The 24,526-nt window shown below is 36.8% G+C and overlaps 1 protein-coding gene and 1 long non-coding RNA gene across 2 annotated transcripts; both read right to left on the bottom strand.

Moving 5' to 3' along the window:
* Positions 1-599: 599 nt before the first annotated feature.
* Positions 600-1,485, bottom strand: LOC127128477 (uncharacterized). Its single transcript, XR_007805919.1, has 2 exons — positions 1,186-1,485; positions 600-1,093 (listed from the first exon to the last, which is right to left on the bottom strand). It is a non-coding gene; the product is annotated as an uncharacterized LOC127128477 (long non-coding RNA).
* Positions 1,486-19,259: 17,774 nt separating this feature from the next.
* On the bottom strand, positions 19,260-20,287 carry LOC127128476 (auxin-responsive protein SAUR32). Its single transcript, XM_051057821.1, has one exon. The coding sequence runs from the start codon at positions 19,996-19,998 to the stop codon at positions 19,507-19,509; it is 492 nt and encodes a 163-aa protein (XP_050913778.1). The 5' UTR covers positions 19,999-20,287; the 3' UTR covers positions 19,260-19,506.
* Between the last annotated feature and the right edge of the window lie 4,239 nt (positions 20,288-24,526).

Below are 24,526 nucleotides of genomic sequence, written 5' to 3'. Positions count from 1 at the left end.
CTTCGTAATCGTCATTGACGAGATCAAGAACATCTAGAGTGCCAAACAACACACACGTCGAAATCATCCATCGATTCCGATTTTTATCATCAAAGATTGGAAACTTCGTATTGAAGCTACTGATTCCACCGTTCATCTTCGATCTTGTGCAAGAATTTACTCAGATCTCATAAAACACTTGTATTTTCCAATTCTTCAGAATCAGAAAATGTGATTTTGTTACGATTTGAAACTTCAATTCATTGTGAAATTCATAATTGAAATCAATCACACACGCCTCACGTTCTAGATATCAATTATTGGTGCACAAGAGAAAGACGATGAAGATGATGAAGATGTAAGAGAGAGACGAGAGAAAAAGTCGAAGAAAATATATAAACTTTGTCATTAAAGAATCATAAACATTTGAGCTCAACTTTAAAGCAAGCCAAAGAGTAGAAAATATGATAAAACATGTGTACGCATTATAATAACCAAACTTTATCATAAAATTTGATTCCCTTCTATCAACACTTCATACAAGTATTTATAAAAATAATAAAGACCAAAGTAAGTGTATAACAATCCCAACAGAAAAAGTAGAATCTCAAAAACAAAAATTTCCAAAACAGCACTTCATACACTTGTACATGAGACTTCAACACAATGTGTAACTATGCATTATATAAGTATTTGATAAACACTTGTAGGTCAGCTAAAATATAAAACAGAAAGAGTAAGAAAGGGAAAAGTACAAAGTTGATGAACTAAAATGAATTTAAATTACATATAAAAGTCAATATAACATTGAAGACAAAATATGACCAAATTCTTAGAATTTCCAATATCATCAATCAAATATAAGTTTACAAGCCTTTGGACAAATATGTAATATTTCATCCTTTGTGTTTAAACTTATAGAAGAGGAGTTGTGAATTGTCATAATACTTAATACTTTTGAGTTCTTCATGACATATTCTACAAATTTAACCTCACACTCTGTGCCTCTAGAACATCTCAACAAACATGTTCTGAGACGAGATGAAAGACATTCTGGAACAAAGGATGGGTCCTCCCAATTGTTGTCATTGATTCCATTTTCATTTTCTATTTCCTAAAATAATTCAAGTAATATTCCCGGAAAACAAAAGAGTTAGAGTTTGAATAAAAATTAATAATAAAATCAAAATTATTTATAAAACCGACCTCGTGAATGATAAGATGTTGAAGGTTAGGACTCTGTTGAAGCATTTTTAGAATCCACCTCCACTTGTCATTAAAGTTAAAGTTAAAATCAAACTCCATTTGAGTTAGATTGTATAAGATAGGGAAATGGACATTTCTGGGCAAGGGTGTCTTCATGAATTGCGTCAGGAAGATCACTAATCCTATCTTTGCTTGAATTGTACATGGTCGGCGAGAAAGAGATACTGTGAAGCGACGGCAGCTTCATCTATTATCTATTATATTTATACATCTTCTAAATAGGGTTTGGGATACTGAACTTTTCACTGTTAATACTAAAACCTTAAAAAAAAATTATATATACTCGTAATATATAAAATGACTCCAGCTTAATTTAATAATAATATTAATAAAAATTTAAAAACCTTAATTTATATATATATATATATATATATATATATATATATATATATATATATATATATATATATATATATATATATTCACCTATAAATAGATATCTCTCCATCTCAGAATTCAAAAATCTGAATTCTCTCTTCCCTCTCTCTCCTCCGCTTTTTCTCATATTTCTTTTCTGTTTGTTCGAGTAGCTTGTCTGCGTCATCAAAGATTGATTTTTTGTTAGAAACTATGAGTGGTTTTAATGCTATCAAAGGTGTAACTCTAGAACGATTACTTACCGTATAAGTAGTAATCATACAGTTTAACTGAACTGTTTTATACTGGAGGTGTTGTGGTAGTTAAATTGTTTTGCATAATTTTGGATAATGTCGTGAAACGTCTTAAAAAGAGCAATCTAAAATTCGCGACTCGACCCAGTAATTTTTTTTGTAGTTGATTTTCGAAAATCGTGAAATAACACATTTTTATTGCCATGTCATTAAAAAATTGTTGATTCTAATATAGTTTAATTTGGTGAGTCAAAAAGAACCCTTGTTGACTTTGATGCTTTCATTGAAGCTATCTTTGAAAAGGGTTATACAAAGGAGCTTGAAGATGTAAGTTTTTCTTGCTCAATAGGGTTTGTTGGAAGCGTTGAAAGGAGCGGATAAGATGGATGTTGCCCTATCAGAGAAGGAGAAGACAATGATAGTCGAAAAAGCCGACATAACCATTGTATTAAGACTTGATTATAAGGTTCTCCAATAAGTTTCAAAGGAGAAAATTGTAGTTGGTGTGTGGACAAAACTTTAAAGTTTGTACATGACCAAATCGTTGGTCAATCACCTCTACCTGAAGCAAGCTTTGTATTCATTCAAGATGAGGATGAAACTTTAGCAAGGAGTGGATTATGGATTTAGGTTGTACTTGGATCATGACTTCAAACAAGGATGTGTTTGAGGAATTATGTGATCAAGATGGTGGATAAATGTTATTGGGAAATAACAAAGCGTGCAAAATAACAGGTATTGGATCGTGAGATTCAAGCTCCATGATGACTCAATAAGGCTATTGACTAATTTCAGGTATGTACCTGATCTTAAGAGAAATTTTATTTCTCTTGGTGAATTCGACAAGAAAGGATCATTTTTCAAAGGTATGCAAAGTATCGTAAGTGTAATGAATGGGTCAAAGGAAGTCTTGAGAGACGTGAAGAAACAAGGCTTGTATAACCTTGAGGCTGAGGTAGTGGTTCAGCAGATATGGCATCCACAAAACTTGTGTCTAAGATTGAGCTATGGCACAAAAGACTTGCCCATGTCAGTTAAAGAGGCTTGGTCGATTTTTCGAAACAAAATATATTGTGTGGTGACAAGGTCGAAAAATTGGAGTTTTGTGGACCTTGTGTATTTGATAAATCCTGTAGAATGAAGTTTAACAAAGGTAAACAAAGAACACATGGATCCCTTGATTATATTCATGTTGATCTTTGGGGGCCTGCAAGGAATCCTTCACACTCAGGTGAAAAGTATTTTCTATTCATATATGATGATTATTTCATAAAGTTATGGGTATTCATTCATAAAGTTAAGGATGAAACTTTTGAAAAATTCTAGATTTGGAAGACCCTGGTTGAAAACCAACTTGGAAGGAAGGTCAAAAGGTTGAGGATTGAGAGTGGTCTTAAATTCTGTAATGAGGCTTTCGAGAGCTATTATGATGTGTCTGGTATTGTAAGGCATAGAACTACTACAGGGACTCCTTAACAAAATGGTTTGGCATAAAATTTTAATCGAACCATTTTGGAAAGAGTGAGGTGCATATTAGTTAGTGCGAGATTGAAGAATGTGTTTTCGGTTGAGGCGGTCAAGACTGCAACTTACCTGATAAATAGGTGTTCCTCGTCAGCTTTCGGGATGAAAACAGCTTAAGAAGTCTGGTCGAAACATCCACCTAATCTCGACAGACTTAGAGTATTTTTGGATGCTTAGCCTATGCTCAGATTAATCAAGACAAAGTCAAATCTAGAGCTCTAAAATGTATGTTCCTTGGATACCCTGAAGGTGTCAAAGCTTATAGGTTATGGTGCCTAGAGCCAGGTCATAGGAGGTGTATCACAAGTCAAGAAAATAAAAAAACATCAAGAAACCGTACGAAGTATAATGGAAACATTCTTCGAGAATTTAGAGATGCAACTTGGTAAAGTATCTAGCCAATTAGCATTAAAACTAAGATCTAGTGGGATTTTCTATGAAAATATGTTAGATAGTCCTAGAGATGAGGAAATTGAAAGAGAATTCAAACTGGAATGTGAGGTAGTCGATGAAGGAGGGGTTGTAAAAGAGAAAGAAGAAGAAAAGTTCACACCATTTTATAAAGAAATAGAAGCAGGAATATAAGAAGCGGAGATGAAAAATTATATGTGGGAAAATAGCAAGAATATAATATGAAGATTATATAGTTTTGAATGAAGCTTAAAATTCAATAATTTGTTTAGATGTATATGTTCTACATCAAAATCTTCAACAAAAGAATATTCCTACTTCTAGCAAAAAGGCTGATGAAAGAGTAGAAATAGATGAAGTATTGGATGAGATTCATGTCTTATACGATATTATAAAGCTTAAGATAATATGGAAGAAAAACCTTTAATTTCTCAAAGTAATAGAATTCCTACCAAGCAATAGAAAGAAGACGGATGGTGTGTTTTTATTGTTATATATGTCGCCCTAAAAATATCAAAAGGTCAAGATTAGAACCTTAAAGAAGCGCTTCATGGGAGGCAACCCATCTTTTCTAACAAGTTTATTTTTGTTTTTGTTTTTGCATTATTTAAGTTATGTTAATAGTTAGATTCAATAAGAGGAATTAGTCACTCTTGCACGTTTCTCAAATAATATCTATGTTGTCTTTAATGAATGAGTTTGTTACTGCTGTTTCTTTCATATTTACAAAAATTGCAACTTTAGCATTGAACAAATGAGGCAAAAGCATCATCTGAGGAAACTTGATCATTAGGAAAGTGATTTACGAATTGAAAGCAAAGAATGAAAAAAGAATCAAGAGACTTGTACTCAACCTTTAGATACCTCAACTAGTAAGGTTTTAGCAAAATAAATTTCATTGTTTATCATTCCTTCCATTGAGTGTATTCATGTATTATTGCTTTATCAGGTTTGAACTATTTCTGATTCAATTTATCTGGTTTGACTTACACATACTGAGGCAATTATTTGTTTTAAGCTCTGAGCCTTTATGACCACCATGGAGTAATAGGTTACATCTGTTGCTAACCATTTTAGGTTAGCCCTTCTTTCAGTGACTTAGCCTTATTTATTAGCCGTATGACTTGAAAGATTTTATCTTTCCACCCTCTCTTTGGAGTTAGGTAGAAACTTTTAGTTCTAAAGTTGTTTGAAAAAAATAAGTTTGGGGTTGCTCTTAGAAGTGAGCAAGGTTTAAGTTAGGGGTTGGGGTACTACAGAAAAAATGGTCAAAATTTCAAAATTTTGAGAAAATAAGGAGTTAAAAATAACTTCTTTTAAAAAAGAGAAAAAGAATGAAAAATGAATATTTAGGACCACAATAACAATATCTCTAGTATTATTAATAAGAAAAAGAGTGGTATGATAACAAAAGAAGAACTATGCACCTAATTACAAAGGTTTAAACACATTTTCCCAAAAATGTCTTACCTGAACATAAGTCTCTATAACTTCTCATCCAAAAAGTCATCTCTCATAAAATTTTACTTCAAAACAATATGGCATGACCATTTTCAATTGCATTTTCCATCCCCTCGGAAAACAAGACAACATGGGAACTATCATCTTACTCAAGTAAAAGGATATATTTCAATCAGATCAAAGTCAAACTAAAGCCTATACTTTTCTATCCATACTAATCGAACAGTTGCGGAGATCCATTCATAACCAAAAGGATCTCTCTCCACATGCAATGTACCACTATCTAAAATAATTTCCTTAAAGAATGAGTTTCCACATCCTATAGAAAGATCCAACACATGATTCTAACTCCTCCACCAATCCAAACCACAACTCTGTTATCACTTTATGGAGAAATCACAAAATCAACGAGAGAATCTATAGGTTAATGCTTCGGGACCTGTCATACCCCAAAAATTACCCATCATTTTTCCTAACGTACGGCTCATTCTGCAACTCAGATACGATCTAGCGTACGATCCATTCTGAACTCCAACAACCCCAACGCGGTCTAACGTACGACCCGTTTGGATCTTACAACCCTCAGATGCTACCTAACGTACGGTACATTTCTGAAGTGTAGTCTGGCGTACGACTACCGCTTTCATCATCAGATGCGGCCTAACAGACGACTCATTCTGCGACGGTCTAACGTACGACCCGTTCGGATGTCCATCCCCTCAGATGCTACCTAACATACGGTACATTTCTGAAGTGTAGTCTAACGTACGACTACCCCTTTCATCATCAGATCCTACCTAACATACGGTACATTTCTGAAGTGTAGTCTAACGTACGACTACCCCTTTCGTCATCAGATTCAGCCTAACGTACGGCTCATTCTGCAACTCAGATACGATCTAGCGTATGGTCCATTCTGATCCTTTATCCCCAACAGCATATGACACACTCCGACTCCCCGGCGAAGTCGGCAGCCTAATGGATGACTCATTATACGGTCTAACGTACGACCCAGTGTGGCACCCATGTCTTCAAATTGGCCTAATATACGGCGCGATCTGAAGCTTTCGTCATCAAACCTCCCGGATGGCATCTTTAAGCCCATCTCCATCAAGACCAACTGTCGATTCTCAAGTGCAAATTTTTGGGGCATTCTAGTGTTCAATAATCTTCCACCTCCAGACCACGAATGGCATACACGCCATCCTAACTCTCTCGGTTCAAGAATATTGAACAGGGGCAGCTGTCATACCCCAAAAATTACCCATCATTTTTCCTAAAAAAAAAAATAAATAAATAAAAAAAAAAACGAAAAAATAAACGAAAAAAATAAACGAAAAAAAAAAAGAAAAAAAAAAAGAGAAAAAAAGAGAAATTTTTTTTAATTAATTAATTAATTAATTAATTAATTAAATAATTAAAATAAATAAATAAATAAAATATAACAAATTATTTTGGACTTGGGTCTCCCTCATTCCAAGCCCATTACCCACGAAATTAGTCTATAAATACTGAAGTTTCAGTAGGGGGGAGTTACACTTGGAGTTAGACTGGGATTTACACTGGGAGATTCACTGGAGAAATAAGGAAGAGAAGCAAAACACTCTGAGGTTTCCTTGGAACAAAACCTTGAGGAAAAAGAAAGAGAGAGAACAGAGAAGGACGGATAGAAACTTTGGCATAGGAACCCTGCCTACCCGGAGAATTCAGAGTAAAGAAACCCTGAAGGCAGCCCATCTGCACCGAAGCCATCGCCGTCCAATTCCCGCTGCCTAACTTATTCCGATACTACAAGTGGTCAATCCCTTCAACCTTGAATTGGCAAACAGGTTTTGCGTATCTCTATTGTTTATACTTTCAATTGGCCATATCTACATATATAATGCATCATGATTAAATGTTGATATATAATTTGCTTTCGTATGGGAATTTAAATATGCCTGAATACCCTGAATGTTTGACCATGTTATTCCTGTGATAAAATGCCATAAAATTCAAAGTTCCTAACATGGGGCTGTTTTCAAATTCAAAATCCGTGGCCTTCGCTAGGCGAGGCAGAGGCGAACGAGACAGTACCTGATTCTTCTAGTCTGTTTTTTTTTTATGTTTTTATCATAGCCATGCATTATTCATCCTATCCTATTTATTGTTGTGATATTTCTCCGGTGTAATCTTCGATTGCACCCTGATTTGGTGTTCTAACATGTTTCTTTTTTTGAGTTTCGTAAAGGTTCACATATCCCAGGAAAAGGTTATTGGCTAGGTATTCCACTTTATTTGTGGGATACCCTTGTGGAGTTTCACCCTAAATTAATTTTTTAATGTATTAATTTCTAATGTATTAATTTTTTAATATATTATTTTTAATAATTTTAATGTGGAGTTTCATCCTAATTATATAATTAATTGTAAAACTTTGCCTTTGAATAAGTGATCTTGGACCTCTCTTTGTTGCCTTACGATTACGATATTACGGTCATGTCCCGCGAACGTGGGGATACCCTTAGCAAAGACCCTTCGGTTAAATCATCATAAAATAAATTATAGTCCCTCGGATGTTGCCTTCGAATATACAACTTTGTCCCTCGATGACCCTCCGATGTTGCCTACGGTTAAATGATGATAGTCCCTTCGAATGCTAAGGTATCCTCATAACTGTTGCCTTCAATGACCAATCGATGACCCTACGATGACCCTTTTACATCCAAAGGATAAAACTACTTATTTCTCAATAATAAGGACAGTTTTACCCTCATAAGGATAGGAAATACTCATAAAGACCTTGGGTCGGTATAACTCTTAATTGCTGGCTCACAACCTAAAACATTTTTTCACACCTCACACCTTTCAAAATACCTTCAGAAAATCACCACTTGGTATACATTCATACTAGAATCATTACCGAGTTATATTTTTCTAAACAATATTCAAAACTAAACGAGATAATCACTTTGTATACATTCATACAAGAATCATTACAAAGTTAAATTCTCTTTTCAAAACAATTTTTCTAAACAATTCACAAACACTTTTTTTTAGACAAAAATAATATAAGTGATCGAGCAATTAAGAGCCCATGGATAACCATGGATACAAAGGGTGCTAACACCTTCCCTTTGTATAATGTACCTCCCGAACCCAAAATCTAAATTAAGGTTTTTCCTGTTCTTTTCCACCTTTCCTTATTGGATAAAAGAAAAGTCGGTGGCGACTCTTGCTAACCGCGACATTGCGATTAAAACCACAAAAAAGTCCAGTTCACCGTATGACAGAACTGGCGACTCTGCTGGGGAGCCTAAATATTTAAAAAGAGAGGTTACCTTAAAAACAAGATCACTTATTCAATTTGTCTGATTTATTTTTAAGGGATTGCTTGGGTATGTTATGCTTGAGTGAAAGATCCTACACCCGGATCTAGTGTACCTTAGGTAAGTAGCAAGAGATCATCGCGACTGTCCGGCGTATACTGGAATGGTCAAAATGATGGCTACGGTTAATGTGGCACTTTGGATGTCCTGATGTTCCTCATGTTAGTTGAGGAAATATTTGGCATTCGCGTGGTGTCATAAAAGCATTAACCAGACCTTTAGAACCCTAATTGACTCATCCTGGCCATTAGAAAGTAGTGAGATAACTGGCTTCGGTTCCGACTGGAGTTGGTTGAGACTCGATACTACACTCTTTGAGATTGGACTTTAGGGAAGCTTCGGTCAACTACTTGGTGTTGCACTGAAGTGGACTTAAGGAAAGGTCAATGATTTGAGATCCTTCTAGAACCCGGTTACTATTCTAAGACAGGTTGAACCAACCAAACTTCAGTGGGGAGGGTATTTACCTATGGAACTCACGCAAGCCTTAAAACCTAGGAATGATTGTTGTGTGACTTGCTTGTGCTTGTTATTTATCTAACAACATGACATCATAACAACATAACATCATAACATCATGGCATTGTACTAACCATTTCAAGGATTTAGGGATTTAACTCTGCTAAAAAAAAAACAGAAAAAACAAAAACAAAAGCAAAAACAAAAGAGAAAAGAAAAAAAAGCTCTTTTTGTTAGTTTATGCAAAGTTAAATCCCGAAAGTCCTTGAAAACATTTCATACATTGCATTGCATCGCATAACAGGTATTCTAAAGGATCAGTGTTCTCACTATTTTCCTATCAAACAGATTCCAGCAGATTCAAACAGATTGAACAATGGCTCTCGAACAAACTGTCAAAGATCTCCAGGCCCAGAATGCTCAATTCCAGGAAATGATGCTGAGCTTATCTAAGGGGCAGGAAGAACTGAAAGCTCTTTTGATGGAGAAGAAGAAGGACCAGAAACCTGTGGGTTACATCAACCCGGGGAGAAGGCTTAAGGGACAGGTTACAGGAGTCAAGATTAGAATTCCGAAGGATTCAGAAGAAGAGACCGAGAATGATTCGGAAGATGAGAATCCTAATCTCGTCAATTCTGAGGACGACGATGAAGATTATGAACATGAACAGTACTCTCCGAAGGATGATAAGTACAAGTTGCTGGAAGAACGTATGCTAGCTATGGAGGGGCAGAAAGTGCCCGGTCTGGATTTCGAAAACTTGGGTCTGGTCTCTGATGTGGTCATTCCCCGCAAATTCAAGGTTCCCATTTTCACTAAGTATGATGGTGCCTCTTGTCCTCAGATGCATCTAAGGGCTTATGTGAGAAAGATTCAGCCGCACACTACTGATAAGAAACTGTGGATCCATTTCTTCCAAGAGAGTCTGTCTGGCACACAGTTAGAGTGGTATTATCAGCTTGAGAGCTCTAACATCCGCACATGGACTGATTTAGCAACAGCTTTCTACAAGCACTACCAGTATAATTCTGAGTTAGCGCCTACTCGGCTACAGCTACAAAATATGACTATGGGCTCTAAAGAAAGTTTCAAAGAATATGCTCAAAAGTGGAGAGATTTGGCTGGCAGAGTCAAACCCCCTATGACTGATCGAGAGTTAGTGGACATGTTCATGGGTACACTGACTGGCCCATTCTACAGCCATCTACTGGGAAGTTCCTCGTCAGGTTTCACTGAACTTATCTTGACAGGTGAACGGGTTGAAAGCGGCATTCGAAGTGGAAAGATACAGGCAGCTACTTCTGCAAGCACCAAAAAGTCCTATCAGGGAAAGAGTGAATCAAATGCTGTGTACAGTGAGAGGAAGCATAACAAGAAGAATCATGACCATACTGTTGGGGCAGTTACAATTGCCGCACCGCCATCTCAGAACTTCCAACATAGACAAGACAGGTCGAGAAGACAGTTTACCAAGATCAATATGACTTTAACCCAAGCACTTCAGAGTATGTTAAAGGCCAATTTGATTACCCTCAGAGGCCCTCCTGCAAATCCCAACACTACTTCTCCTCGTTATAATCCCAACGCCAGGTGTGCCTATCACTCCGATAGCCCCGGGCATGATACGAATGATTGCTGGTTGTTGAAGAACAAGATTCAGGATATGATCGACGCTGGAGAAATTGAATTTGATCCTCCGGCGACCCCCAATGTCATCACAGCACCTATGCCTAATCATGACCAGAATGTTAATGTTGTGGACGACAATTCTCACGTTACTGACGTTGCTGATTTAGCATCTCCTCTCCTGATCGTTAAGAAGAATTTATTGCAAGCTGGTTTATTTCCAGGTTGTGCTGAAGATTGCGATCTCTGTGTACTCCGACCCAATGATTGTTTGAAGTTGAAGAACGGCATTCAACGGCTGATGGATGATCGTACAATTCTATTTGAAAGGGTTCCTAAGGTGGACAACTCTATTGAAGAGGTATCTGTGATTGCTAGGTCCAAAGCTCCAGTGAAGATTACCGCTACTAGAGTGCCTGTGAAGATTACCGCTGAGCCCAAAGTGGCTCCCCTGATTATTACCGCACCTGGCCCCGTGCCATATTCCTCCAGCAAAGCTATTCCGTGGAACTATGGAGGCGACGTTTACATCCATGGCATAAAGCAGGTTGGTAGTTCTGCTAATCCTAATGATATTGTGGGGACTAGTAAAGTTACTCGAAGTGGAAGGATCTACTCCCCAGAAATCTCACCTCCCGCTCCCGAAATTCGAGGAAAAAGACCAGTCAATCCTCCTCAGTCAGAGACATCGGTCGAAGTTACTTCTGAAGATGTTGCCAAACAGGAAATGGAAGAGATGCTGAAAATCATCCGTAAGAGCGATTTTGATGTAGTGGAACAATTGGGGCATACTCCGTCTAAAATCTCAATGTTGTCCTTGTTATTATCCTCTGAATCCCATGCCAATGCATTGATGAAATTCTTGAAGACCGCTCATGTGCCTCAAGAAACATCCGTCGATCAATTCGAACATTATGTTGCTAATTTGACTGTTGACAATGGCCTAGGCTTTTCCGATGCTGACCTGACGCCAGCAGGAAAGAATCACAATAAAGCTCTGCATATCTCCATCGAGTGTGAGGGGATCACCCTGGCTCACGTGTTGATCGACAACGGCTCTTCCTTGAATGTGCTCCCGAAAGTTGTACTCGATAAATTTGACTACAAAGGCATTGAACTGAAACCTAGTGATGTTGTGGTGCGTGCTTACGATGGTGCGAAGAGTGTTGTCTATGGTGAAGTGGTTCTCCCTATCAAGATAGGACCTCAAGTCTTCAACACTACCTTTCACGTGATGGACATTCGTCCCGCCTACTCCTGCTTGTTGGGGCGCCCTTGGATCCATGGGGCAGGTGCGGTAGCTTCGTCGCTTCATCAAAAGCTGAAGTATCCAATAGCAGGCATGGTTGTCACTGTATGTGGAGAAGAAGAGTATATTGTCAGTAGTGTGCAAGCCTTCAAATACGTCGAGATGGATGGTGAATTCTTTGAGACTCCTTCTCAGTCATTTGAAGTGGTTCCTCCACCCAGTCCTGTCCTTAAGCCAACTCCCCTTGTGCCCAAGGTTGTTCGTGCTCCCCCTGTCATGATCTCTCTGAAAGATGCTCAAGCCGCGATTGAAAATGGTGATCGTGCTGGTTGGGGTCAACTGATCAATGTACCGTACAAGTCTGATAAAGCTGGCCTGGGGTTTAACTCTGGAAAGATAGTCAAAAATCAGATTAATGCTATGGAAGATGCTGATAGTGATTGCGACTTGGATAGCTGGATTTTCCCAACAATTGGTGACGAACTCAACAATTGGAAGACTGAAGACATTATCCCGATTTCCTTTAGTCAGGAGTAATTGTTATTGTTTATTCTAGAATTGCAAATTTTAATTTTCTTTTACAATCAAACTTCTTAAAGCATTGTGTCTATGCCCGAGGCACAATGGCTAATTTGTTAGGGGTTTGTCATTTTCATAAGCATATTCATATTCAATAGATCAATGGACTTTTTGCATTCAAATATTGCGCTCTTTATCTTTCCTGTCATTTTTCAAACAAGCTATGTTTCTTGCACACACTCACGTAACAATTTGCCGATCCATATCCACTCTGGATCCTGTTGGTAATGACTCTGCTACTGTTCATTATGACTTTGAAAATCCGATCTACCAAGCCGAGGATGGAAGCGAGGAAGATTGTGAAGTCCCTGGAGAACTTGCCCGACTACTGCAAGAAGAAAAGACTATACAGCCGCATGAGGAATCAATTGAAATTGTAAATCTGGGTACTGAAATAAACAAGAAAGAAGTCAGAGGTTTCTTGGGGCACTCGAATTACATTGCCCGATTCATTCCACACTTGACTGCTACCTGCAAACCCATCTTCAAATTACTGAGACAAAATCAAGAGATGGTATGGAATGATGAATGCCAAGAAGCTTATGACAAAATCAGGAAATATCGCCAAGAACCTCCAGTTCCGATGCCACCAGTTGAAGGAAGACCTTTAATTACGTATTTGACCGTGTTAGAAAATTCAATGAGGTGTGTTGGGGCAACATGACGAGTCTGGTCGAAAAGAGCATGCCATATACTGCCTTAGCAAAAGGTACCGACTGTGAAACAAGATACTCACAGCCCGAGAAAGCTTGCTGTGCTTTGGCCTGGGCTGCTCGCCGACTAAGACAGTATATGTTGAATCATACCACCTTATTGACTTCTAAGATGGATTCTATCAAATACCTATTTGAGAAACCTGCTGTCTCCTGAAAGAGTTATCACTGACAATGGTACTAATTTGAACAACAAGATGATTACTGAACTCTGCACGCAGTTCAAAATAAAACACCATAACTCTTCTCCGTACCGGCCAAAGATGAACGGCGCCGTGGGGACTGCTAACAATATCAAGAAGGTCATGCAAGAAATGACAGTAACATACAAAGACTGGCATGAGATGTTACCCTTTACTCTTTACGGTTATCGCACTTCAGTGCGCACTACGACAGGGGCAACTCCGTTCTCTTTAGTCTATGGAATGGAAGCCATCTTACTAGTGGAAGTTCAGATTCCCTCTCTAAGAATCATGAAAGAGGCGGGCTTAGATGAAGATGAATGGATTCAGACTCGACTCGATCAGATAAATCTGATTGATGAGAAGAGACTTGCGGCTGTTTGTCATGGGCAGATATATCAGAAATGCATGACCCAGGCATTTAACAAAAGAGTTAAGAGACAGGTGTACCAACTTGGCGACTTGGTGATCAAGCGTATCATTCTACCACAAGGTGATCCCAGAGGCAAATGGACTCCCACATACGAAGGGCCATTTGTGGTTAAGAAGGTATTCTCTGGTGAAGCCATGATACTCGCTACTATGGATGGTGAAGACTTCCCACATCCCGTGAACGCGGACATAGTTAAAAAATACTACGCATAAAAGAGACCCGCTAGATCGACGTATCTAGGCAAAAGTAAGGGCATCCCGGCGAACCAAAAGGGTTCGGGCAAAAATTAGGGATATATAAAAAAAAATGTACACCCGGCAAGTCGAAAACCTGAAAAGGCGGCTTGGGCAAAAAAGGGTATCCTGGTGGACTGAAAACCTGAAAAGGCGGTCCAGGCAAAAATTAGGGATTAAAGCGTATGACTATGTCCCGTTCTCAGTCAACTTTCATCCAAGTTCGAGGGACTGAACAAGCCAATCACTTCCATCCGACAGCAGGGGATGAGATGCTTGAAGACATAATGACAGTAGTAGACTTAAAATCAATAGGACTTCTTCCACATAGCTTTCTCTTTGTTTTCGACAATTTCCTCTTACTAGGATTTCTGTCTCCTTGTACACAAATTGCCTGTTTATAGGCCTTCTTTCAAAATCAATACAACCTTCTTTCAAAAGATGCTTTTGTTTTTTCTTTTTCTGTTTTGTTGCGTAAACGTCCATTGATTTAATTTGAATTAATATATGCATTTGAATATGACCAATGTTTACCAAAATACATGCATAGAATAGCAATAGCAATTACTACAAGACTTCAGGATCAAGGAAAAGGTCTAATCATGCTTCCAATGAATCCGCTACCAATTCTCTTCCCCAGCAAGCCTTTTTTTTTCTCCTCAGAAAATGGCAGTATCCCCAGGCACAGCCAGTTACTCCCCAACAGAGGTCGGCGTCACCAGACAGATTGATCATCTCATCCATCCCCAGCCAGGCTCTGTTGAATATTTCCACCATCAGACAGAAATCAAGCATCCCCATCCGAGAAAGGGTCATCGACACAAATGTCTCAAATCAGTAGATGGGGATTTATTTTCCCCAGTAGAGTCCCCAAGCAGAACTTCTCATACGCATAACTCATTCATTACATCCTTTCACAGCATACGCATGCATACAACATTCACATTTATTTTAGCATAACACGAAACATCTCATGCATCATGACATAGCATGAAGCTAACTTTTTCTTTGCAGGTTAATTATCCTCCTGATATAGTCAAAGTAGAAGGTTCATTCAGACAGACACCTTTATCAATCACATTCAAGATTCAGATACATATTTCAAATACAGTTCATGGGAACATTCATTCTGACAACACTTCGATATCCTCCTAACGATGGCATCTCTAAGCCCATCCCAGACATTTATTGCAAGTACAACATATACAGGTTATCAGATACAGCCTAACGTACGGTTCATTCTGATTCAGCCCAACATATGACTTCTTCAGCAACTCCAATGCGGTCTAACGTACGACCCATTTGGACCTTCAAATCCTCGGATACTGCCTAGCGTACGGTACATTCAGGGGTGTAGTCTAGCGTACGACTACTTTCTTCTTCAGATACAGCCTAACGGACGGCTCATTCTGCAACTCAGATACGATCTAGCGTACGATCCATTCTGAACTCCAACAACCCCAACGCGTTCTAACGTACGACCCGTTTGGATCTTACAACCCTCAGATGCTACCTAACGTACGGTACATTTCTGAAGTGTAGTCTGGCGTACGACTACCGCTTTCATCATCAGATGCGGTCTAACAGACGACTCATTCTGCGACGGTCTAACGTACGACCCATTCGGATGTCCATCCCCTCAGATGCTACCTAACATACGGTACATTTCTGAAGTGTAGTCTAACGTACGACTACCCCTTTCATCATCAGATCCTACCTAACATACGGTACATTTCTGAAGTTAGTCTAACGTACGACTACCCCTTTCGTCATCAGATTCAGCCTAACGTACGGCTCATTCTGCAACTCAGATACGATCTAGCGTATGGTCCATTCTGATCCTTTATCCCCAACAGCATATGACACACTCCGACTCCCCAGCGAAGTCGGCAGCCTAATGGATGACTCATTATACGGTCTAACGTACGACCCAGTGTGGCACCCATGTCTTCAAATTGGCCTAATATACGGCGCGATCTGAAGCTTTCGTCATCAAACCTCCCGGATGGCATCTTTAAGCCCATCTCCATCAAGACCAACTGTCGATTCTCAAGTGCAAATTTTTGGGGCATTCTAGTGTTCAATAATCTTCCACCTCCAGACCACGAATGGCATACACGCCATCCTAACTCTCTCGGTTCAAGAATATTGAACAGGGGCAGCTGTCATACCCCAAAAATTACCCATCATTTTTCCTAAAAAAAAAAAAAAAAAAAAAAAAAAAAAAAAACGAAAAAAAAAAACGAAAAAAAAAAAGAAAAAAAAAGAAAAAAAAAGAGAAATTTTTTTTAATTAATTAATTAATTAAATAATTAAAATAAATAAATAAATAAAATATAACAAATTATTTTGGACTTGGGTCTCCCTCATTCCAAGCCCATTACCCACGAAATTAGTCTATAAATACTGAAGTTTCAGTAGGGGAGTTACACTTGGAGTTAGACTGGGATTTACACTGGGAGATTCACTGGAGAAAGAAGGAAGAGAAGCAAAACACTCTGAGGTTTCCTTGGAACAAAACCTTGAGGAAAAAGAAAGAGAGAGAACAGAGAAGGACGGATAGAAACTTTGGCATAGGAACCCTGCCTACCCGGAGAATTCAGAGTAAAGAAACCCTGAAGGCAGCCCATCTGCACCGAAGCCATCGCCGTCCAATTCCCGCTGCCTAACTTATTCCGATACTACAAGTGGTCAATCCCTTCAACCTTGAATTGGCAAACAGGTTTTGCGTATCTCTATTGTTTATACTTTCAATTGGCCATATCTACATATATAATGCATCATGATTAAATGTTGATATATAATTTGCTTTCGTATGGGAATTTAAATATGCCTGAATACCCTGAATGTTTGACCATGTTATTCCTGTGATAAAATGCCATAAAATTCAAAGTTCCTAACATGGGGCTGTTTTCAAATTCAAAATCCGTGGCCTTCGCTAGGCGAGGCAGAGGCGAACGAGACAGTACCTGATTCTTCTAGTCTGTTTTTTTTATGTTTTTATCATAGCCATGCATTATTCATCCTATCCTATTTATTGTTGTGATATTTCTCCGGTGTAATCTTCGATTGCACCCTGATTTGGTGTTCTAACATGTTTCTTTTTTTGAGTTTCGTAAAGGTTCACATATCCCAGGAAAAGGTTATTGGCTAGGTATTCCACTTTATTTGTGGGATACCCTTGTGGAGTTTCACCCTAAATTAATTTTTTAATGTATTAATTTCTAATGTATTAATTTTTTAATATATTATTTTTAATAATTTTAATGTGGAGTTTCATCCTAATTATATAATTAATTGTAAAACTTTGCCTTTGAATAAGTGATCTTGGACCTCTCTTTGTTGCCTTACGATTACGATATTACAGTCATGTCCCGCGAACGTGGGGATACCCTTAGCAAAGACCCTTCGGTTAAATCATCATAAAATAAATTATAGTCCCTCGGATGTTGCCTTCGAATATACAACTTTGTCCCTCGATGACCCTCCGATGTTGCCTACGGTTAAATGATGATAGTCCCTTCGAATGCTAAGGTATCCTCATAACTGTTGCCTTCAATGACCAATCGATGACCCTACGATGACCCTTTTACATCCAAAGGATAAAACTACTTATTTCTCAATAATAAGGACAGTTTTACCCTCATAAGGATAGGAAATACTCATAAAGACCTTGGGTCGGTATAACTCTTAATTGCTGGCTCACAACCTAAAACATTTTTTCACACCTCACACCTTTCAAAATACCTTCAGAAAATCACCACTTGGTATACATTCATACTAGAATCATTACCGAGTTATATTTTTCTAAACAATATTCAAAACTAAACGAGATAATCACTTTGTATACATTCATACAAGAATCATTACAAAGTTAAATTCTCTTTTCAAAACAATTTTTCTAAACAATTCACAAACACTTTTTTTTAGACAAAAATAATATAAGTGATCGAGCAATTAAGAGCCCATGGATAACCATGGATACAAAGGGTGCTAACACCTTCCCTTTGTATAATGTACCTCCCGAACCCAAAATCTAAATTAAGGTTTTTCCTGTTCTTTTCCACCTTTCCTTATTGGATAAAAGAAAAGTCGGTGGCGACTCTTGCTAACCGCGACATTGCGATTAAAACCACAAAAAAGTCCAGTTCACCGTATGACAGGACCACAAGACAAGGAGATGACACATCTCCATACGAAATATTAAATTATTAGATATATGAATTATCTCCCTTATGTATTCAAGACTTTACTCATTCATAGTCAATGCATGACTTAATTATTCACACGAGAGGCTAACAATCTTTCTTACATGTATGAGTCTCGTACATCTCATAATAGGGTCTAATTCATGCTCCCCAGTAAAGCGAATTAGAACTCATATACCACTTGTTACATACCACTTGTTAGAGGATTTAGAGAATACCAAGAATGATAATATGTTAGAGTGGGTCCGAAAAGAGAGACGATACATTTTATCTAAACTCATTAAGATATTAGATACATGTGAGTGATGTCTTTTACTTATATATAGTGGATGTGTGACTTACAAAAACTTATATTAAATGAACCATTCATTGATTAACTTTCAAATTCATCAATAAACACTATTTTATGTTTTAGGCTTAGAATATGGCTGCTAGTTGTTATGATATGTAGTGGTACGTAAGTTCATAGACCCTAGTGTTCCATCATACATTTCATCTACGAATATTGTAACCCATCTTACAAGAATAATAAAAGGACAGCAACTAGATCAAACAATAATACTTCATTCTATTTTCTAACTCTTAAATGACAACCGAATAAAAGCTATTTAAACTCTACATGGCTTCATATTAGAAGAAGTAAACACATAATTAAATAGCAATAAGATTTGATCTATCAAATACTCAACCGGCCATGACATCAAAACAACTCAACCAACTTAAAAACAAGTACTAATTTGTATTTATATGGTTTTGTTCATTATTTAAGCTTATCTTATACATACATAGATATTCATTTGTTTTGTAAATGGAGTAAAGTCAACCCTAAAATTATCATCATTGATTTAGATTACACATGATGTGATTAGAATTTTAAAATAATGATTATTGTGTTGGTGGGAGGGAAGATGTATTTGTCCACATACACATATAGTAAAAGAGAGACAAAAATTTGAATAGGGTAAACCATGGATCACACGTTTTACTAATTTCAACATTTGATCATTATATTCCATAATCACTACTTGCAATGGAAAGAAATTAACACAAGACTAACTACACTAGATATATATGGGAAATTAATTCAACAAAACATTATTATATAGGTATGTATGAAGTTTAAGATAATCTAAAATTCGCGATCGAAAGTCCAGATTATCAAAACTTTTTTTTTAGAATAAAATAGATAGTACTAAAATGATAATCAGAAGTTGTTTAAGATGATCACTCGAGAAGGACTAAGAAGTTGATAAGATGAACGAGAGCGGTTTCCACCAAAAGTACAACCTTGAGAAGGAGTTTCGTTATCTATTTCCATCAACACTTTGTAAAAAACATCAACATCACAAGGAAGAGTCAAAGGTCCTTGACAACTATAACCGTATTCTGATTCAGCTTCTTCAAGCAACATCTTGAACAAAGGATGGTTACAATACTCGGTTTTTATCACAAACCTTTGCATTTGAGATCCCACGTACACGGAAAAGAATCCTTCTGGTGCAACTTTCTTACCTATCTTGATTTCCTCGCCTCGTAGATTAGGCCAGGATTTACTCCTTCTTGTCGTTGGAGTCACTGAGGATGGATATTTAATCTTTACCCCTCCTCGTCCTATGGACTTGCATCTCTCCCATGTTTTCGTGATGATGCCCACTTTCTTGCTCTCATGCTTCATACTCTTGCCAATATTATCCATTTTTGTCTTCTTTTTTTTCAAAATAAAAAAATGTGTGGAATTGAATAGAAAAAAAGATAGAAATTAAGAAAGGAGTGTGTGAGTGTGTCAACCTCTATCATAAACCAAATTAAACATGAGTTTGCTCCTTGGCATCATTGTGTTGCTCATAACTATATATACAAATTCAGAAACGTACACAAAACCTTAGTTATTATGAGCACAAGCATGAGAATGTTGACAATGTAGAAAAGGTTCAGAAAATCATAAATTCAATTTAAGAAAGAAGAGGAAGAAGAAGAAGCTAATAAAAATGACCTACCTTGGACAATTCCATCACCTATCACACCCTACTTTAAATAGAGAACTATATAGATTAGTAGGGTTTATTATATATAAATATATATATTATTTCTTATTATCTAGTGGATTAATAATTCATTGCAATTTGTCAACGTTGCATTTTTTTCTTCAATTATTATTATTATTATTATTATTATTATTATTATTATTATTATTATTATTATTATTATTATTATTATTATTATTTGTGTTTCTCCACAAATGAAAATTGGACACCATCATATATATATATATTTACTTCGTCCACGCTTGTGTATATTTTTTATCTTCTGTTTGTTTTATATGAAGAAAAGAAATTAAAATTATTCTAGCATAAGAAGGTTGTTGAAAATAATAACAGAAGTATAAAGAAAAGTGTTGCAAGGAGGAAAGGATTAAAGATTTGACTATCAATGATGCAAGTTAAAGAGTCTATTACAAGTAAATTAAATAGCTTGATTTCTTCGAGTGAGAATGAAGTTTTAAAAATTGTTTGGCATGGAGTTAAGTCACTTATTAAATTAATACTCTCTTCGTTTTTTATTATAAATCGTTTTTGATTTTTCACACATATTAAGAAATATAATAATTATGATATAAAAAAGAAAAATTATGAAAGATTTTACAAAATTATCCTTCATTAATAGTATAATAAAAAACGGAGGTAGTGTGTTTTTTGGGGTTTAACCCGTCCCAACGCATAAAATAAAATAAAAAAATTATATTATTAGGGGTCGCCCCTCACAAATATTATAGAGGAAAATTTTTATTTTTGAAACTCATCATTGCGAGGGGTCACATATCGCTCAATAAAATGGTGTCATTACTCTTTTTATTGGACAGACAAATGTGCACATTTGTGAGGGGCTTAACCCCTAAAAAATATTACTTTCATTTGCTAGGGACAACCCCTAGCTAAAGTTTGATAGTGAGATCAAATCACATCAATGTCATGACTGCTCTTTTATAGGTGTCATTACTATTTCCTCATTTGCAAGGGGTAACCCCTAGCTAAAATATGTCATTATTGTTTCCTCATTTGCGAGGGGTAGTCCCTAGCCAAAATCAGTCATAAATATTTCCACCAAACCACTTTCCCCACACCTAGTACACATTTTTCTCTCTTCTTCTTCATTCTTCTAACAACTCTTTCATTTTCTCTTCAAACCTTGAACAATTTCAAACAACTCTTTCTTTTTCTCTCCAAACCTCCAACAACGCTAATCAATTTTAAGGTAAACTTTTACTTTTAAATTAAATTTTCTATTTGTTTTCAATTTACATTCATCTAATCACATTTTTTATTCTTGATTGTGAGATATTTGATCGAACTCTAGTATGGTCGAAGGGTAGCTTCTTGGTTCGATAATCCGACTGGATCATTAGCATGTTGTCGAAGTCTGTTCACATGTTGGAGTCGAAGTATGCTAGGATTTGTAGCATGTCGAATTGGGCATATTTTTTATGCCCAATTGTTTAAGTTATCTTGTTCTCTAAGTTAGCTTGTGTAATGGGCTTGTGTGTAAAAGCTCATTAGTTTAGTGTGTTGGTTTTCTTATAAATAACATACTAGTCTCTCATCATTGCATAACACAAACCCTAATTATGGTGAGAGCGGTTTTTTGCTATTCTATAACACTTGTAATCTTATTTCAAAGAGAAAGTAAAGAATAGCAGTTTATAACCAACTTGTTGTGTGAGTACAAATTTCCGTTTAGATATGTTTTGTATGATGTCAAAATAAGGAAATAGTGTTTATGTACATTGGACGGTATCATCCGAGTCTAGTTCTGCATTTTAATGTTCTTGCATTAGGAAGTATGCCAACATTGTTGGAAATGGTCTGGAAAAGATTTGTGCATCAAGATATTGTGTTGTGCATAAAAATTCGGTTTTTGGTGAAAAATCACTATAGGCCGACACATACGATCATAGGTCGACATATAGAAGACCTTTTTAAACTACAGATTGACACATAGAGTGTACAGGTTGACACCCATACTGCATTATTAAAGTCTGTCGGCTATGTTCCATGTGTCGCCTTGTCAGGTCGACCTATAGGGAGCACATTATCTTTATAGGACGACATATGCTTCAAACAAGTCGACACACGAATTTTATAGGTTGAAACATGGCTCGTATAGGTCGACCTATAGATCAAAAATCTTGAAAAGTTTGATTTTTTTTTCATTCCTTTTGCATTCATTTTTTCCTTCAATCACTCATGCATATAAATACTACATACATGCATCTTTTTCTAATAAGGTTTCTAGAATGAGTAAAACTTATATGAATCTAGGATTTCAAAGCATTCTCATCATCTTCAACTCCATTTATGCATACACATAATCAAACTATATATAATCATTTTTTGATTGGGTCTCATCTAGATTAGGGTTGATAACATCCAATTAGGTTTGTTGTACCGAGAATATTGGGTTGAGAACTTTGAGGGATTCAAATCATAAAACCGAGTTGGAGTTTTCCTTCAAGATCTCTTTGATGAAGGGCTACTTGTTGAAGCGGCATTTTGGTTACTTGATCAATCTTTGATCAAGGGTTTTGGAGATGGTAGAGTCAACATCAAACTTAGGGTTTGTAGAGTTCAATTTCTTCATCTCTTGTATACACACATTTTGCAAAGTAAGATTTATTATAATATCTCAATTCGAATTTAAATTGAGGACAGACATACTCATAGTGAGGTCGATTGGGGAACTGCCTAAACAAATCCTTGTGTACTCTCTCTCTCTCTCTCTCTCTCTCTCTCTCTCTCTCTCTCTTAATGCAAATTTTCGATTGTATTGATCATTTGATCAATATTCTTTGGATCATAATTTTGAATGTGTTTTGAAATTTGTGATGTTGTGTAGATCACAAACCATTTGGTTGTGATTGGATTTCTAAGAACAACAAACACTACATAAAGCTCCAAAAATTGTTGATTGCACACTAAGTGTTCGACAAATTGCTTGACTTAATTTTTTGTGTGTTTTGTTCATTGAAGATAGATTTTTTCTATTATATTGTATTCAACTAGTTGTGCTTAATTATTGTTGATTTACTTGTGGATTATTATCTTTGCATTGACACCTCTACGCATATCCGAGCTTTTCGATAGTAGGTTCGATTAGACGATTTTTGATCCAGGTAAAATTTTGAAACTTGCTTCCGCGCTATAAACTTTTTCAAAACTGTTTTTGGTTTAATTTTTAACTTGTGATCTATTCACCCTATTCACCCTACCACTAGATCTTGGAATATCGTCTAACAAGTGGTATCAAAGCTCCGATTTATTTCGTGCTTAAGATTTGCTTATTAGATAATAGCTATCGAACCTAAAGAGGCGTATAATAGAGCACATATGTTTACCAGTGAGAATCATGGCTATTGGAAAACTTATATGTGTATTCATATCAACTCCGCTGATAAGAGTGTATGGGACGACATCATCAATGGTCCTAACGAAACTACAATGACCAATGGGGAAGGCGTCATCGTACCAAAATCGGAAGGACATCAAATTTGATAATGATAGGAAGTTGTGGTCACATGATTGGAAGGCACAAAATATACTCATATTTGCATTAGGTGTTGATGATTATTATCATGTTTCCCATTATGAAACCTCCAAATCTATGTGAGACGTGATCAGTCACAATTTATGTTAGAGTTTTCATCATTTATGCGTCAAGAAACTAGGTAAACTTTAGAATTTTAAGCTCAATTATGGGCAATTCGGGTCAGTTTGTGTCTTAATATTATTTTCTTGGTTTGAGTTTCTTTTAGCTATTTTTACACTTTTGGTATGTGTGGCATGTTGAACGCAGGTACGAAGATACAAGGAATCAATGGTCGGATGCAGGATAGGGCCAGAACAAGGAATCAGAGAAAAAGAGAAGAAAAAGTGCATGCCTCTGCCCATACACGTATGGACATATGTCATACGCATATGAACCTGCATTGTACCCCTACCATACACGTTCCACCGGACAGGAGGAAAAAACGTGTTTATTGCCCTTATGCATAAGAATAAGGTGTTACGTGTATGGCCTTGACTGTTACTCGTACCATACAAGTTTCACCAGAAAGAAGAACAAAACAAGCTTCTGCCCATACGCGTAAGTGAACGCCTGAGATTCCACCATGTGGGAGTACGCTTAATGTATGGCTGCAAGGAACAAGGCAATACGCGTACGACACTGGT

Source organism: Lathyrus oleraceus, chromosome 3 (genome assembly GCF_024323335.1).
Source record: "Lathyrus oleraceus cultivar Zhongwan6 chromosome 3, CAAS_Psat_ZW6_1.0, whole genome shotgun sequence".
Lineage (NCBI taxonomy): Eukaryota > Viridiplantae > Streptophyta > Magnoliopsida > Fabales > Fabaceae > Lathyrus > Lathyrus oleraceus.
This window is presented reverse-complemented; position numbering and strand designations above follow the sequence as displayed.